The following is a 19,245-nucleotide window of genomic DNA, read 5'->3' as shown; positions in this document are numbered from 1 at the left end:
AAAGTGAGCTCATTCTCCTGTAGAACTCAGATTGAAGATCTCCCTGGAACATATGCATTAATATATTTTGAGTCCTTAAGAATTAGAATTCTAAAATCTTCGATTAAAACAAAATGATCATACAAACTGTTTTTTGTTGTTGTTGTTGTATATGACATGGGTGAATATAACAAAAAAGTACATTCATGGGTGAATATAACAAAAAAGTACATTCATGACAAGAATAAATGATTTTTTTATTACACTTACACTATTACATATTTAACATACTGCGGATAATCACTTTAGAGTACAATCTCAGAGAAATATGTAAAAACAAAATAAAAAAATAAAGGTCGGAAAAGTGTACCATTCAACAGTTAGAAATTAAATAAATTGATTGACAGTGGTTTCAAGTCTTATTGTAAAAAGGCAGTGTCGTTTGAAAACCAGTACAGCGCATGTACTTCATGGCGGACAACAAAGGCATGAATAAACCATGAATATACAGTAAATATTAGGAGGCACCGTTGCATCGGCCAGCCAGTGAGTGTCTCCTTCAGTGTCAATTGCTGGCTTCACTCTTTTGAGAAAAATGGGAATAGAGATGGCTGTTCATGGACTCCTGAGGAACCACCGCGTGGCAGAAAGCACATTTGTCACGGCTGCTGCTCTGCGCTATCTCCAGCTCCGTCCCCATGTCAGCTGGCTGCGCCCCAGCCTCACACAGCTCAGGGCTCCAGAGAGGCTGTAGAATGGGACGCAAAACACACAATGTGCTTTATCATTTATACATTTGACAATACTTACACTCACCTACTGAAGAGTATGCCGGACCACTTGGCCTTTAAATTGAAGTATCTGTTGCTTTAAGGAATACATACAAGATGTGTCCTCTGTGAACCCACTTCATGCACAAAAATATTCAACAGTGAAGGCACAGAGACTCATTCTCAAGTGATTAATTATCTTACCATTTATCACTTTCTAGAGACTGGCTAATGAGTTCATCCAACCTATGAAACTTCTAACACACTATATAATATAATTGCAACTATAATTGCAAGTTTATATAACCCAAGAAAGGTACTGTACATTTGGGTTTTTTAAAATACCAATTATATTATTATACAAAAAAAAATGTTTTAAATAAACATAGAAAAAAGTAGAAGACAACAACTTTTGTAAGAAAAATGTTTAAACACATTAGCCCTAAAACACGCACACACCCACGCGCGCACACGCAATTATTTCAACACTGTAGTGAACTTCCTTCTGGTTCCTTACTCTGCAGCAGATACACCATAATATAACCAGAGTTCTCATAATGCATTAGCAAAATCATCAGCATAATTTAACAGATTTAGCATTTTGAATGAAGCCTAGGGATTTTTTCCTTCTTTTTCTTTCCATTTTTATCACACTCTCATTCTCATCCATTAGGGAAGACCATTCAGAAACGGACAATTTGCTACTACATTTCTCAGACCGTCTCCTGCGATTCTCACCTGTTGGGGTCCCCGTACACTCTCTGGGGAAAGCGAGGTGGGGGATGAAGTGGAGCGGGAGGAGGGCGACACAGGGTATGCGAAAGGCATAACCAGGTCTGCAGGCATTTCCTCGGTCACCGTGGCGGCAGCAGGCACCCCGTCAAGAGGCCGTTTCATGAGCACGGAAAGACCAACGTGTTTCTCTGGAGCACTATTTAGAAACTCGTACTCACTGTCCGCGGAGGGGGGAAACCTGACACTGAGTTTTGTAAGAGAGTCAACCAAGTCCCTGTCTTCAGGACTGGCGCCCCGGGACGCCAGGGATGTGGGCGGGTGTGGGATGTCCACTGCTGACCTCAGGGCCGAAGGAAAGGGCCTCTCCGCTTGCTCCACTGTACCGTCCGTGCACTGGATAGGCATGGAAAACCGCTGGTCTATCAAATGGCAGGGGGAGGAAAAAACATGGTGTGTTTGTGATTAGATAAAAAACACTGACACTGACATTCCATGATCTTTGGAAAATTGTCATGAGGGCATTCACACTTTTAAATGTATTTTTCACAACTTATTGAGGACTTTAATGTTGATCTCATAATACTTGAATATATTTTCACTTAATTATACAACTGGTAACCAGAGCGAATATCCTGCATTAATCAGTGGAATAATTAAATGGTGTTTATCTGCTCATTCTATTTTCATACAGGTAGCTTTGCCAATGGTTCAAGAGCGTAATCAGTCATAAATGTATGGTTCTGGTTGAAAGTTTCAAGTTTTTATTTAAATGTAAGCAGTTCAAGTGCAGTGAGTAACCTGAAATTGTAAAAATAAAATCAGGTAACAAGTAATTAACATTAAAAACTAAAAAATATTCAGCAGCAATTAAAGTAAATTAAGCCTTGGAAACTGATGCAAACAATTCTTTATAGTGTGTTGCACAGTGTGTTATTACAATCTCTGAAACAAAATATGGCAATATATATGTTGCTTGAAATAGGAAGGAGAAGTCGCACAGCTCGTAGTCACAATGCAAAACAATGCAAAACCTTTTATTAGGTTACCAACGTTTCAGCAAACAAAATGGCTTCTTCAGGGTATGGGTATACCCTGAAGAAGGCATTTTGTTTGCCGAAACGTTGGTAACCTAATAAAAAGTTTTTTTTGCATCGTGACTACGAGCTGTGCGACCTCTCCTTCCCATTTCAAGTTTGTCTCTCGTGGTCAGCACCTCCCTACTATTGGTGTGCACTCCTACCTTCTTTGTTTGCTTTAATATATGTTGCTATCATAATGGCAAGAAGGAGGCAATTAATACATTAAGACAGTCCAGCAAAACCCTTAAAGGAGTAGTTGTCGCATTTCTAAGCCAATAATAATTTGATTACCGGCGGAAAGATCCGCAAGTCTCGTACTGGAGAGTGGAGACGACTTTTGGGGTTGAACTACTCCTTTAAAAGGTGTATAGGAAAAATGGAAAAGCATAGAGTTATCCCTGATGGATATACCAATACAGTCACTATTAGGTTGCACTGACAGAGAGAAAGGAATGTTTCAGACAAGGAGTCAGTGGGTAAATTTATCGTTCAAAATATGGCTGGAAGTTGTTAAACGCTTCCAGCTTCAGAGGGAGGCAAAACTTTTAAGTTGGCCAGCATATGACTCTGACTTCATACCAGCAGTATTAGACAATAGGTACAAACAATGGCACCACAATGGCAATATCTCCATTTCTAATCATAGTACATATAGAGGTATATGTACTATGATTAGAAATGGAGATATTGATATGGGTTGGCTAACCAGGACTTTTATAGATACTTGCAGGTAAGGGATTATTTTGGTAAAAAGGTAAAAGGGTCTACTCCAGGTATTACAACAAGCCTAATCACTATATTTACAAATGCTTATGGCCCAGGAAGTAATAGGGGTCTTGTAAGTAAACTATATAATGGACTTATGTCGTTGAAAAAGGACTCTACAATATATGTGAAAGAGCGATGGGAAAAAGAGATGGGCATTGATATAAGTGATGAAGTATGGATGAATACATGGAAAACGCAATCAACGACCACTAATTCCTTGACTTGGAGAGACTTTTGTTGGAAAAACCAGATTAGTGGTAGTATTTAGCTGGGGTGGCGGATATGGAGTGAATATGGGCTGTGTCTTTCCGGTTGTCAATGAATGTAAGGAATCCAAACGTCTGTAATATGTATTGTTGTTGCTTGTTGCTGTACATTCCATGACCTCTTTTGTTTGTTTGTGTTTTGTGTCTCGTCTTGCATATTCAAAAAATTCAAAAAAGAAAGAGTTTAAAAAAAAGAAAGAAAGGTGTATAGGAATTTGCAAAGAAAACCAAGTGTCACTGAGTTATCACTGGAGGTAATTTGGACAAGAAGAGGTCTGGCAGACCCAAAGCCACAAAACATTTAAAAGACAAGATTCTGGATTCCACAGCTTGTATGATAAATTCAAGCAGTGTAACACTGGTAAATCTCACTGGTAAAATATTCATTGCATGTTTAACAGGTCAAGTGGCAGTAAGAACGCCATTGCTATGTATACGTATGTATATGTATGTTTATGTGTATGTATGTAGGTGTTTATGTATGTACAAATGTATATATTGTATTCCATATCAGAAATGTTTGTTAGAATTGATTGTGATGTTTTTTTATGTCGTCTTCATAGTATGGTCATCAGCCATGTTATTTTTTCTTTTTCTTTTATGGTTATGTTTTGTCTCCTTTTTTGTAAGTCTCTTGTTTTGTTTGTTTGTTTGTATGTTTTTGCAATTTTTTCAATCTGTTAATTACTGGATATACATTCTTGAAATGCCTGTAAACCAAAAATCCTAATAATGTTGTTGTTTTGTTTTTCATCATTTCATCATTGCTATGATGGAAAAATAAGAAAAAGAGCCTTGCCTGGTCCAGGAAGCCCTGCCAGTAGACTACTGAAGACTAGAAGGTCTTAGGAACCCATTAATCAAAATGTATTAGACATCTTCAGTTCATGAGAGTGGGGGAGGGCTTTTTGTATACAATTGCGGAGGTGAAAATATGGTTTCTCAGTGTGTAATATAAACATTCAAACTTGGAGGAGGAAGCATGATGGTCTGGAAGCCATAGTTGGCGACTTGCACAGAGTGACTCTCTGGCATCCTGAATCAAAGTGGCTTTTAACTACAGTGTTTTGCAGCAATACCCCCTGGTCCACGTCTATAGGTTTTCAACCGGTGGTCCACCGACCCCTAGTGGTCTGCAGAGGTATTGCAGGTGGTCCCTGGCCATGCATTCGGAAAATATATTTTTCTTTTGTTTCTTGTTTGCATGAAAATTATAATATTTTGAGAGAGCATTTGGGCTGTCCTGTTTTATCCATGGAAAAAATACTTTTGATGCATTCAAATGTGGCTGTATCCAACAGAAATGTTGTGCTTCTTGCCAAATGATATCCCTGCTCTTTACTGGTAATAACTAGATTTGATTTTGTCCAGCTCATGAATGTAGCCTGTGATAGCGTGATTAGTGAGTAACAAGGAAGAACATTAACCCATGGAATGGTGCATGAACCCCCACCACCATTGTGTCAGGTGGGTCTATGAATATGATGGGCGCACCCAACACAATAGTGGTGGTCCCCAGGTTGCTCTTAGTCAGGATGGTGGTCCCTGGGTCAAAATCAGTTGAAAACCCCTGGTCTAGTTGGTCAGTGGTTCAACCTACAGCAACACAATGACCCCAAAAAGACCTCCAGGCTATGTCAAAATGTCCATGGTAGAAAAGAACAAGTCAGTAGGCCTCAAATCATGGAATGGCTATAGCAGTCTCCAGGCGAAACCCCATGAAGCTGGTTTGGTGAAAGCAAAGCAACCTAGAAGTGCAACAAATTTGTGTGAACTTCTGCTACAGTGCTGGGAAGAACTTTCTGAAAAACTATCTGCATATACTGTTATATTGTATGCGCAAAAGATGGCTAAAGTAGCTGAGTAGATGAGTCAAAACATTTAATTGCATTTAGTTTAAAGAAAACAATGTCTGGATTCATTGTTCATCTCCAACTGTGTATTTTGTCTATGAGTAGGCTATAGTGAGACATTATACTGTGTAAATTTCAACAATTTAAAAAAAAGTGTTCTTTAGATCGGTAGTGTGTGTGTGTGTGTGTGTGTGTGTGTGTGTGTGTGTGTGTGTGTGTGTGTGTGTGTGTGTGTGTATGTATGTATGTATGTATGTATATATATATATATATATATATATATATATATATATATATATATATTTTTTTTTTACCTATAATTTTTATCCCACGATTTTGCAACCCATTTTTTTCACCCAGTGTCAATTATCTAATGTAATCCTGGGCGCTACACTTCCTCGGACTGACTGACCTCATGCTTCCTTCTATGCATGAGGAGTCCAAGCTGCTTCTTTTCACCTGACAGGGGGGGGATTTCCCTGGCCGGACGTAGCGCGTGGAAGGAACACGTTATTCCGACCAGATCCTTTCCCCTCCATCAGGCGCCCCAGCTGGCCAGGGGGAGGTAGTTTAGAGACCAGGATTACTGCATGTTTTTTGTGAGGGTACCTACCCTAGGGGAGAACATGGCATGCAAACTGTTACTCCACACAGAAAGGCCCTTTCATCAACCCCACCTAGGGTATGGGCATTGATGACGCAGAGGAGGGAACACGCCCACAGCATCCCCAGCGGGAATCAAACCCAGGACCTTCTAGCTGTGAGGCGACAGCACTACCAACTGTGCCACCGTGCCATTATTTTTTTTTTTCAACTGTTATGACACATCTGAAGCTTAACTCAACATATTTTCTCTTCAATAATTACATTTAAAAACAGAACTGGACTCGGACTCAGGTCTTGTGCAACTGCCAGAAAAATAAACTTTAACATTACCATGTGATGTATCGTTTCCCCCATGAATTCTTTTCAAGTGGTCTTTTTGTCTTCTTGTTAAAGACCGTATCTGCTGGAATTTCCCTTGAATTGCTTCAAATACCTCAAGCATATCTTTACTGAGAAACAAAGAAAGAAGAATGAGGGGAAAAAATAAGCTGTAATATATATAAGCATGACTGGAGGCTGCACTTAAATGTGACATACTTGTCAATACTGCTGTTTACTGGTAATTTATTTGGAGCAACCACAGCAGTTTCTGTATTCTCCGTCTGAAAAAACAGACATATTACATTCAGAGACTCAAAGAGGACTGACTTAAAACTACATTCAAATTCAGATTACTCACAAGTGCAATAAAGTGTTGGCTGCAGTGCACACTCATTCAAAACGACTGATTTCCATAAAATAATATTTTTACAATACAATAAAGCTGACGCTCAGCTGTTGAAACATGACGCCTACAGTGACATTATCCTCTAGCACCATCTGTTGATGTAACACAGAACTTACTCTTGGCAACTGAATAATTCTAGTGAGAAGAAGCATATTCCTTCTGTTATCATGTGTTCACTTCACTTCAGACAAGTGAAGGTGTACACTGGGAACATTTTGGTAACACTTGCAATGCATCCCATGTCTAAAACATAATTATAAGGCATTATAATCAACAGTATAATTGTAGTTATAAGAACTCATAACACATTATAAAGCATATTGTAATTACTTACAAGCATTATAACATTTCATAATTGCTGCTGGACACCCATATAACATTTTCTTCCATAGTTGTAATACATTAAAATAATTATATATTATATTTATGATAAAATAATCATCTAATAGTGGTCGAGTTTTGCTGCCAAAGGTGAGAAGATAATAAGGAAAAAAAACACATTGATCCTTGTGACATGCAGCACTGAATCTTTGACAAGTGTGAATAAGGTTTAAGATCACAGAGACACGAGGAGGAGCCGGTTTGACTTTGAAGCATCTGAGAGATTTTTAAGTTAAAGAACCATACCAATGTCAATAAATGTCATTGTCCATTGTCAACATCTGCAACATAGTTTACAAAAAAACTACTTTTTTTGTTGTTGCATTTTGGTCTAATGTTACAGAATGCACCAGAAAATGTTTGCCAATGTTATCTGTAACTCACTGTATCATTAAAATCCTCTTCAAGCTACATGTCAAGATCAAAATGCAGGGAACATTTCTTTCAGGCGGATTGATACATCAATGACTTGTATTAGAGTAATACAGTAATTTTAGATAAAATAAACAGATAGTGACTTATAAATGGGTGAATTACCCATACCTAGCAACTTTAAAGTCTTGAGTGTTTGTCTACAATGTTTCAACATAGATGACTATTGAACGATGTTTAAAAATGTATGCTGTGATCTACAAATATCACACCTGTGTGAAGTGAGGGGCGCTCTTATCATCAAGCATGAACAAGCATGTATGTATGCACTATGCAAGCAGTTGCAGAAGGTATCAGAATTTTGAGATTTCACATGAGATTATATTTAGGGGTGCACGACTATGAAATTATGACCAATATCGGATTATTTGCAGGGTCATATCTGCCGATACCGATACTGACCGATTCCGATATTACACGGATTGTGCTGCCTTCAAACATTAGAAATACACAAAACAAAAGCGACAGAGCCATTGACGGTCACATTATTATTGCGTCATCAATATCTGTGAAAATAATCTGGATTATTTTTAGACCGATCCGATACCGATATGGCATTTTTATGGCCAATATGGCCGATTTCGATATGCTACTAAACTACAGATTATATTTGTGCATCACTAATTATACTACAAAGTTAAACATACCAGATACAGTATTTTCCTAAAAGGGCCAGGGCAATCAAGCAGATGGTTGGAAGGAAACAAAGTCTCTTCTTCCCGTTTTCTTGAAGCTGGTTCACATTTCATTTCTCCTTTGAATTCAAGGAAAGTGTAAATTAACCAACAATCACATACGGTCCCAAGACAACACATGCCATAAACATTTATCACCCAGAACCCACAATGTACTGCATTTAAGAATATTATGTCAGGACATGATGCACTCACTATTATGGATCAATATGTACAGTACACCCACAGTTTATACCCTCAGAGCTAAATTCATATTCAGACAATTTCACTTTGTGAAACAGTTCATCTGTATCACTAACCTGAATGCTGCTTTGTTGCCGACATCAAACGAGTTTCAAGATTTGAAATCATCTCCTGTTGTTCCTCTATCTGCCTCTGAAGCAATTGAGTGTGTCGCTCATAATATTCAGTCTGTAAAGATTATACTTCAGTTACATTTCATGCACAGTGTACACTACAGGATCTAAGCATGGCCATAGCTACCAGGTCTAGGAACAGGAAGTACAAATGTCATATTTATTACATAATAATTCCCTGGCACTGGCAGGTAATGATTATGTTTTTGCTGTTTATAAAAAAAACACGTTTCCTGAAAATATGACTGATGATGACAACAGCAATTGTTGGGAAATGAGCAACTGGGGCTCTATTTCTACTGGTTGGAGTCTGGTTGCTTTGAAAATTATATATGATGATTTCTTTTTTTGCATAGAAGTGTAGCCTACATTTGTACATCTTTAAATGTTCGGATGAATTGAAAATGGAGGACCCTGATGTAAACAAGTCTTAGTGCTTTTTCTGATTTTATCCTTTGTATTGACCTGTACTTTCGTTGAACTGTACCCATTCTACAAACTGTGAATAAAATGTTCAATCAATCAATCAATCAATCTACAAGCTCACACACATGCATTGTGGAGGAACACAGTGTTAATGTAATTAATAAAGGCCTACACATATATAAAAACATGTATTTGTTGTACCACTTGCTGTAGTTCCTTTTTGGCATTGTCTTTCTCAATGGAGGCCTGGCGATAAGCTTCAAAAGCTTTATTGAGCTGATCACCCATGTTCCTCTCCATGCCTTGTGTTCCACAGTCATTACTGATGCAGCAGACATGAGCCCTGTACGTGTGACATGACAAAAACAGTGTTATTACCAGTGTTACTACCTCAAGGAGGGCTTGGCAATAAATATATATTAATATTATGATGTTGTGCTATATGACATAAGTGTTGTTTTTCCTTTTTTCCTTATTTTATACTTCAAAAGGTTTTTGTTATTTTGTTTCATTTATATAGGCCTACCATTTATAGACATTCAAATATTTAGTTGACTTGTTACTGTAGGGCTTCAATTAACCTTCTCTACTGCCTGCTGAAGAACTGTTATTTTTACTTGTGCATTATTGTATTTGCAGAATTAAATACTGTAGCCTATATACAGTATTTGTTCAAAATTGTGATATATTTGACTGTGTAATTCTGAGTTTTTAGATGCAAGTGAAGTTCCATACACGTTTTCTTGGGGGGCTTATTGTACAGTACAGACAACTTATTGCACTCTGGTGTAACAATTAATGTACAGGTGGACTGGAGCAACAAACAAAAAAGTTTGACAGTGTGTGTCCATTTAGAAGTAACAACAATGTAGGCCTAGGTGATTTTATATATTTCATTTCAAGTGGTCTAGCCTATATCTTTTTAAGCTTTGAGAATGGTAGCTCCAATCGGAACCTCTCCCTCCTCTGTATAGTTCCGAGCAGAGGGAGAGGTTGGGGCTGAGAGAATAGAGAAACTTGTCACACTGTATTCTCAAAGGTGCTTTGGGGCGGCTGTGGAGGACAGGACACTGATGTGAATATTCAGATGCTACGTTGGCAAAACATGACAAACATACATTGCTGTTGTTCGTGAATAATTGCTTCATGCCTTCATCCCAACTCACTACTGTACAGTTGGATTGCTGTCACAGGTAGGCTATTCAGACACCCCAGCGCCAGCGCCACCATGTTGCAACAACCGTAGCTGGACAGTAGACTAGTCTACTTACTACTAGGCTATACATGGGCTGCAAAAGTTAATTTTCAACAATGTACCGAACCACGTATTGTATATGCCCACATTTCTAGTACTTACCCAAAACGACTCGATACAGTTCCGTGATATTTTTTTAAGTGTGAACACTAAAAAAGGTTATGGTAGCCCATTCAAGAGCATATCGGAATACTTCTATAACAAAGCGAGTATCTCCTTACCTTCATTCGAATAACGTCAACATATTGCTTGATAGCACGACATCTTCTCATTCTTCAAACTGCCAACAAAGTTACGAAACACAGGGGAGGATATGGTGTGTTTCGTACAAATGTACATTTTACAGTCCTGTTGAGTTTGGGAACTTCCCTCGGGGAATCCCCCCGTTCTGTAGACTTCCGCCTTATGCGATCTGACCAATCAGCTTTTAGATTGAGAGTTCGCATTGGGTGGCTGAGGGTTCTTCTTTCTGCCTACACGTCTGTACTTTATTAAAACAAGTTCCAAATTCCAATATCTTAGAGGTTGTGCTGCACTGCTGCTTGTGCAATATTGAATATTCTATTAATATAGATTGACATTTCCCCCTGTATTCAATAATTACATTTCCTCTTCTTCAGGACTGGCAGTCTGGCACTGGGAGATCAGCAATCCACGGTTTTGATAGTCTTGCTAGATACTATATGGGCCTTATTATATGCCTCCCTTATGCAGTTGACGTGACAGATGAATACTAGGCCTAATCTATATTTAATCTGCAAAACATCTTTACTTATAAAATTCATATTTTTCATTAAAAAAAATGCTATTTCCTCTTGCAATCTCACATAATGATAATCTAAGAAAGAACTATGAAGGGCCATCATGATCTGCATCAGGCCTTTTTAGAATGTCACAAGTCATGTGCTGATATTTATTTTGTAGGCTGGCTTGTTATTGCTGTTATCATAAAAAACAACATATAGATCAGACAGACAGACCCATGCAAAAAAGAATCAATAAGGCAAATATAATTAGTTTATATTATAGCCTAATCTTTATGCATATTTGTCGTTTTAGCCTACTTTATTAAATAGGCTACTACTGTATGTTTTGCTATACTTAGCCTACTATTCTTTCAAAAGGATAAAGTAGCCTGCCTGTTATACATGCATATTGCACCAGCATTCATCTATTCTACTGCACTGCATTGCTAGCCTGGCTAATAAGCCAGACTAATATCACACAACACTGTCGCGGCTGATTCGGTCTGGTTTATTAACCAGGCTACTGCATTGCAGCTTTAGGTAGTAGTATGTGTAAGGTATACCATTGCACAATGCAGTAATATTTTTCCTCTCTTGTTCTTCAATCTGTTAGGGAACAATATCAGGGCAGGAAAGTACATGATGCTTTGTGCCAAATTGTACAACCTGCTTTCAGAAATATAGGTACTTATGTTGAATGAATATGTGTGAATGCATGACATCATGGTGTTCAACTATAGAGTAGAACTGTGCCATTTTATGAACGTATTGCTGAAGAATAATTATTCTAATAAAAATCAATTATAAATGCATTAGGTACTTAGGCTACATGGATGACCAATAGATGGCAGCTAAGCAACTTCCTCAGTGAGTACATTCTTCTGCAAGTCAATTCAATTAATTTAATTATATTTATTTTTGGAGGATATTCTGAACGAAGCTTGAAATCGTAGGGGTTATACTACAAAATGAAGTTATGTGCATTATACTGTATAATGCATGCCATTTTAGCATAAGGTATCATATATTGTGTTAAACAAATAAATGTGGCATTATTTGTTAACAGTTCTTGCCCTACATCTCTACACCGTCCTCCCTAAATACCTTGCATTCTTGTCTGCCTGCCCTGTTCTGAACCTTAAATTTGTTCTTGCTGCCTTTGCATGGCCAGAAGGGGGAGATGGTGGAACTCCTGACTGACACATTCATTTCCTTTCAGTCAAACAGATGATGGTACTGGATCCCATCCCATCCCACTTTTGTGCTTGGCAAAGCTTAGCACCTATATTCATATGCAACGTAATGCATGGCCCATATACTATATGTATTTATTTCATGTATACACTGCCTTTGCTTTCTTTTCTCTTTTTACCATGTTTTTTCTTAAGCTGAGCTGAGTTATAGGGTAAGATAAGATCAAATAAATTGCACTGGGATGAGGTTTATAATTTAACTCTGATACAAGACCTAGAAGCTGCTGTCTCAAACCTAAATCTGTAGTTGTCTCTAGCACACTAAACAAAGAGAGAGCTCAAAGCAAGATAACTAGATAAGCCATTGCTGATTTTCTGTCTCCAGTTAGTCTTTTGTTAGTGGTCTGCAGGTCATTGTGTTGCTGGTCTGGAACAGTGGGGCTCCCGTGGTCTGGCTCCTCAGACCCTAGGGAGTAGGGAGTCTTCTTCTGAGAGTCGTGCCCAGTGCCCACAGAGGTTGTCATCCATGACCCTCACAGACATTCCAGCGTCCACCTCTTCCCCTGCTGAGGGTGACCTAAACATCCAGATTGTCTCAAACATCCCCAATTCAGATAAAAGCTGTGGAAGTTTCTCAAAGGAAGGGGACAAGAGGCCTTAAGATCTTAAGTTCTAAGGACGTCTGGTTCACTTTGACCTTATGATTTATGACAGGCTGAGGTCAACTTTGTCTTGTAGTTCTTCCCATGTAAAAAAATCACACCTGTGTGAAGTGAGGGGCGCTAATATATTAAAGTCTAACTCATGTTGATTAGGTGATGTAATGGTGATGTAAAACAAACTGTGACAAAACAACATTCAATTATCTTTATTGTTAATGGCATTTAATGTTTGTGTTAGGGACAAGATGACATACATTTTCCCTTCATTGTCAATGGCGTTTTTAAAACAAACATTGAACTAAAGACAAACATTAAACATGTATATAGGACCTGTATATACCTCAAAAAGGTAACTGATAAGCAACTATCTCTATCTATTCATTCAACAGAATCTCTATCTATCTATTTATTCAACAGAATCTCTGTCTGTCCGTCCGTCCGTCCGTCCGTCCGTCCGTCTGTCTGTCTGATTTTTCACTTCTGTAAACAATAAAGCTGATTCTGATTCTGTCATGAATGTCTGTTTCTGTCCCGGGACTGTGGAATATGCACCGATTCTGAGCAGGATGTGTGATGCCTATAGGATTCAAACCTGGGTCGTCAAGCCCAGGTGGGCTTCTCTGTGATTGAAACTCAGGAACCTGAAGCTGGAGACTCTCTCCAACTGTCTGTGATCTTCTTGGTAGTCCTAAAATCCATGATAATCTAGTCTTTCTATAGCCTTTTAGATGTTTTAAGACCGGGTTTTTGTTGGTGCACCACGTTGTCAGGTTCTGAGCCTCCTCCCTGTATGCGGCTTCATCCTTGTCTGATTTAAGACCATTGGCCGTTGTTTCATCTGCAAACTTAACAATAGTGTTTGAGTCATGTGTGAAGACTGCGTAAAGGAAGACTGCACAGAAGACTGCTGTGCTCGGTGCTCAGGGTGAGGGTGAAGGATGTGTGCTTGCCCAGTTTGACAGTTTGGGGGCGGTTGATGAGGACTAGTCACTAATACTATAGTCCAAGATGAGGAGTCTTGGACTAGTCATGGAATTTGTTGACCAGCTTGATGTATGATGGTTAAGCCATTAAGCTGTAGTAAACAAAGAGCATGCTGATGAAGTTGTATGTTGTGTCTACAACCGTCTGTAATACTACAGGAAATTGATTGTCCACTCAAATGCTTATGCCAACTTAATATCCCCAAGGCAAAGAAACAAACCTGTGGTGACAGGGCTTTCTCAGTTACTGCCCCCACCCTGGAACTCACTTCCAGCTCACATCAAAGCTGCCCTCACCGTCGCCACGTTTAAAACCACACTCAAAACCCACCTTTTCAGACTCGCTTTCCCTGCACGCACGCACGCACGCACGCACGCACGCACGCACGCACGCACGCACGCACGCACACACACACACACACACACACACACAGAATGTGTGGCAAGTAGCAACATATCAATGAAGTATACTCACTTGAGTCACGTGTGTGACTCACAATAATACTGTAATTGATTCCACAACTAGAGAAATACCTGTAATAAAAGCTTACATTTCGACATTGCTGTTAACATAATTTCCGTCTCTTGCAGTGTGAGAATAACAGCACTTAAACATACAAGACCACTACATTAAAATGACATTTAATTTGTTATATTGATAACAAACATTTTAAATAAATGAAAAGTAAAAAAGGACTTTGTTACATTAACATCTATTATTATCAGTAATTTTGTTATATGTTGCCACTTACAATAGCCTGGATCTAAACATGATATGGATCATAAAAGTGATCAGACCATATATGCTTTCATATATATACGTATAAGGGTCTTTAAAAAGGTGAGCCTTTTCTTTCTTTCCTGATCTCAAGTCTCAACACTTACAAAGGGATAGAATGATGTAGACTAGAGAGACCCCATAAATCTCAGCAGGAAAGGTTCTCTGGGGAGCAGTTCAACTCTTTACCAGCATCTGTCAGCTCAGCTTGGAGAGGACATCTGAGGCCAGGAGGTCAGATGGGGTTGATTTTTGCCCTTTGTATATCAAGACATATATCAGGGTATTGCTAGGATGGCATTCCTCTTGAATGTGGGGTAATCAAACCCCTTTAGCAAACAGCTATTTTTGCCAGTGCTCCAATCTCACTCCTGGAGTCCACGGTAATTTTGCATGTAACATTTTATTCGTTCGTTCGTTCGTTCGTTCGTTTGTTAATTCATTCATTCATTCATTCATTCATTCATTCATTCATTCATGCATTCATTCATTCCAACGCCAGCTGAACTATTGCAATGGCTTTTAGCATTTACTGCACACACCAGCTTATCATTGTGCTTCCTTACGGTTTGTCAGTGGTCTGGTGACAGGCCAGTCAACTTCCTGTCCTGGCTGGAAGCATATCATAGTGGAGCCTGGCTTGAGCTCAGCCGTAAATCTTGGTCCATTGAATGCCCCCCACCTCCCATGTTTCTCTCATGTCCAGCAAAATAAACAATCTGCTGTAGGTCTGCAGAAATGTGAGATCAGACAGAAGGCAGAGCTAAGGATTCTGGCATGCCCGGAGGAGGAGAAGAAGAGGAATGCAGGGAGGGGGGAGGGGGGGACCTCACAGATCAGATTCCAGGAACCCAAAGAAAGAGTGGCTGAGGAGAATGAGAGCAAGAAACCCTGGGGTAAATTAAATGAAACCAAGTTTGAAATGAGTTATAAGTTTGATAATGCAATTTCCTGGTCTCTTATACATCATTCTCGACAACATTCATTCGACAACGTATAGGTTGTGTTCTTCATCTCTCTCTCTCGATCCTTGTTGTTCTAGGGGTGCATTTGAGGAGAAGCACTGTACAAGTCAGAGGTGTCATTTATATTTTTACACTTTCAGAGTTAAATGAAACACTTGGACTTCATTGTTTATGAACAAGGCATGAAATATGGCTGCCTGCCATCAGGAAATCAACCTCCACCACAGTGTACTATGCTAGATTGCTAGTGGTTTGGTTTCAATCAGTAATGGAGGGGAGAGCTGCACTTAATACTGTTGTTTTAGTTTGAGGCTCTGGCCGCAGGGGGGTCCCAGACATTTAGAGGTAGGCTTTGAGGAAGATGTGGTCAAGAGAGGAATAATGTAGAACTAGAAACACATTTGCAGTCCAGAATATTTCTCCACTCAAGAATTCAATGTATGGTATGTGACCATTGCTACGGGGTATTGTAGTTTTGTTTTTTGATTGATTAAATACTTAACAGCCAGTTAACAGACAGCTTCTTTCCATTATTGTGATATTCAATTAATTGAGATTTCCAATTTTCCACATGTGTGCCCTGACTGTTAGTGCAGCCTATACTGTTGTGTCTGGAAAAGTAAAACGTATTAATGTAGCGTACTCTTCACATTTGTATTATGCATACATTATAGTAGGGTCGAAATATAGGCTGTAATAGGGTAGGTGAATGATATCAAAGTCCTCATTTATGATGCATTTTAATGGGAAATGTTATTTATCATGTAATAAGTTATGCTTACATAGTAATAGCATATTTAGCCTACACATTGCAACTAGGTTAGGGAACTGCATGGGCATAACTAACTACAGATGTTTTTGAAATAAATGCAGAAAATAAATGGACAAAAATGACCTTCCTGGCTGGGTGTATGAGTTTCCTGTTTCTGAGAGAGGAAGTTCTCCATGTTCCTTTAATTCATGTCACAGGCTCACAACAAACGGGGAGTAGGCCTATTATTAGAAATCTTTGTTTGGAGACTCGATAAACTGCTGTCTTGGGTTATATGTTGAAACATCAAACATGATTAAAAATATTGAACTGACACAAAGCAACAGGTAGCCTATAATCCTATATGATGATACTAATTGGAGATTGTATATAGGCTATTATAAACGGTCGTATCGAAAAATGTTATTTCAGTTCTGCCTCTAACGCAGATGATTTCAAACTTGTAAGCATCAAACCAAATACAACAATTCAAACAAGTCCTGTGTCCACTGGCACTCCACGCAGAAATTAAGAATCCCCTTGGAAAAGACTCAAAGAGGCAGCTCCGCAGTAAGAGGGTGAGGTCCACCTCCACACTCCACCAAGAGACAGAAATCAACACTGAAAAACGTAATCGCTGGAAATATTTAAGTAGCTACTAATACCCACCAGAGGTTAACACATTTCTATCTTCATGGGAAAAGTGTGGAATCAACAGATGTACCCCCAGTGCTCTTACTACTATCCTCAATACCTGCAGACGAAGGTAGGCTGGTTACTCCGCTAGATTGTGTGTGACTGTGTGTGTGTGTGTGTGTGTGTGTGTGTGTGTGTGTGTGTGTGTGTGACTGTGTGTGTGTGTGTGTGTGTGTGTGTGTGTGTGTGTGTGTGTGTGTGTGTGTGTGTGTGTGTGTGTGTGTGTGTGTGTGCGTGTGTGTATTCGGCTACGGTACTGTAGCATTCGCTGTCTCGAGTTTGGAACTGGAACAATATGCCTGGATGCCATGCCACTGCCAGATAATAATGAAGCTAATCGTGTTGTCTACTAGGAACAATGCTATGCCTTGTCTGAGTGTCTCGTCTCCTATTTCAAACTAAAGCTAAACTATTAAACTCGATGTTTTTAATTCCCTCATCGTGCGATTGGCGTTTACGGTTTGTGAGAGCTGACGTACAAGAGCGAATTGTGATTTACCTTTTGACGAATTCTTGCAGAATTGCACTCAGACAGTTCACATTGTAAATAAAAGTACTCTCGCTTGTCCTTATATTTTAGTATAGCCTAGTCATGCGCACATTTTCAGAGTAATGGTGTGCTGATGCACTTCAGTTTGGGGTTTACCAAAGGCTTTTATAGCTACACTATATTATAATACAAAGCACCAGTGTGAGAAAATGAAACAGATATGGGAATATGAGGTTTGGAGGAAAGTCCCTGACCTACAGGCATATCAGCTAACATAAAGCAGATCCTATGCTCTGCAGTCGAGAACAGTCTGCATTACTAAAGCTCATGAAAGTTTTAGCAACATGGCTGCCTATTAAGTTCCTAGGTTGGTACTAACAACCAGCAGTAAATGCAGATCATATTCTAAGTAGTGTATAATAAATAGACGCTATTTCTTGATATATTTGATCAAATGATTAGAAATTATAGTCTACAAGAACAGAGCATAGTGGATGTGGAGCCACAAAAATAGTTGAACAGTAGTCAATTAATGTGCAGAATGGACCTATTCATTCATGGACGCTAAAGAGGATGTAATATACGGGGACAAGGTCATTCATTTGACTTAGATGTGTGTGGCATAGCTTTGACACAAAAGTAGCTTTCAAACCTGAAGAGAACACTTCTTAAAGAGACTGGGAAACGTGATGTGATGGCACATTGTGTGGCGCTCATCTCATACTGGGATCACTCAATGCTCATGATTAGCCCCATTATGCCAAGTGGTCATTCTTGATGAAGTGATTCTCTCATACAAATCAATCCTATTTTGAGTATAAACTGCTATATGCTTTTTTTCTGGAACACAGTGTTGTTCTTATTTTACCTTCACATGACATGTGAATGTAAAATAGCGTACAGTAACGTACATTTTGGATTTTAGGGAATTTAAAGTAGTTAACATTTAAAGACTGCCTATAAAGGCCTTACATTTTAAGGATAATTACTTTGGTCACAATTCCATATCAAAAACAGAAGTGATTGTTGAGCTCTAACTGTGCAATTTCGAGATATGTGTGATGGTTATATTTTGCTTGGCTTGATTCCCTGTCAACATTAGCCTTTAATCATTGACAAGGTGAATGTATTAACTGCCATGGGACTTACATGGCGAGCGAGCGTGTGGACAATGGCATTATGCTGAGGCTGAAAAGCCCTATACAATGTTTACAATAAAGTTTGGAGAGTTGCCTGGCAGCGGAATGTACACAATGAAACAGCACCGTGGTGCTGCTCTCTATGTCCATGGCAGGCTTAAAAGAACTCCCTTTGTGCTCATATGATTCTCATTCTTAGGACTTTTGATGCGGGCAAAATGAGGGTACAGCTTCACAATAATACCTTCAATGCCACTAATAGTCAATGTCAAGTGTTTCCTTTCACAATAGAGGAAGCGATCAAACAGCCTTAATTTGTGTGAAGGTGTCTGAGCAATTTGAATGCATTCATGGTACTAGTCTGCAGTCTTCTGTATGTGAAATCAAATCAGTTCCCAAAAAGATACGCATAAATAATTCATTTAAATGTGTCAGGATGATCTATGATGCTTTTTAATATCATTTCTTAAAGAAGGCTATATTATTTCTTAAATTACTTTTATTGGGGGATATG

At 38.9% G+C, this 19,245-nt stretch overlaps 1 protein-coding gene across 2 annotated transcripts; it reads right to left on the bottom strand.

Moving 5' to 3' along the window:
• Window positions 1–215: 215 nt before the first annotated feature.
• On the bottom strand, window positions 216–10,694 carry tank (TRAF family member-associated NFKB activator). Of its 2 annotated transcripts, none has more exons than XM_079518363.1 (8): window positions 10,550–10,694; window positions 9,275–9,416; window positions 8,591–8,702; window positions 8,244–8,350; window positions 6,594–6,658; window positions 6,387–6,505; window positions 1,488–1,903; window positions 216–727 (listed from the first exon to the last, which is right to left on the bottom strand). In XM_079518363.1, the coding sequence occupies exons 2-8, from the start codon at window positions 9,371–9,373 to the stop codon at window positions 545–547; spliced, it is 1,101 nt and encodes a 366-aa protein (XP_079374489.1). In that variant the 5' UTR covers window positions 9,374–9,416; window positions 10,550–10,694; the 3' UTR covers window positions 216–544. The 2 variants fall into 2 exon arrangements, with proteins under 2 accessions (XP_079374489.1, XP_079374490.1); XM_079518364.1 differs by having other exon boundaries at window positions 8,244–8,347.
• Between the last annotated feature and the right edge of the window lie 8,551 nt (window positions 10,695–19,245).

The sequence above is a fragment of the Electrona antarctica genome, assembly GCF_951216825.1.
Source record: "Electrona antarctica genome assembly, chromosome: 13".
In the NCBI taxonomy this organism is placed as follows: Eukaryota; Metazoa; Chordata; class Actinopteri; order Myctophiformes; family Myctophidae; genus Electrona; species Electrona antarctica.
The sequence above is the reverse complement of the archived record's forward strand: the minus strand, read 5'-3'. Positions and strand labels throughout refer to the sequence as shown.

Coding starts and splice junctions, on each gene's coding strand:
- tank (XM_079518363.1), bottom strand. CDS start 9,373: ATGGAGAGGAACATGGGTGATCAGCTCAATAAAGCTTTTGAAGCTTAT. Junction 8,703..9,274: donor AAAAGGAACTACAGCAAGTG/GTACAACAAATA, acceptor TAATCTTTACAG/ACTGAATATTATGAGCGACA. Junction 8,351..8,590: donor GGCAACAAAGCAGCATTCAG/GTTAGTGATACA, acceptor TTGAATTCAAAG/GAGAAATGAAATGTGAACCA.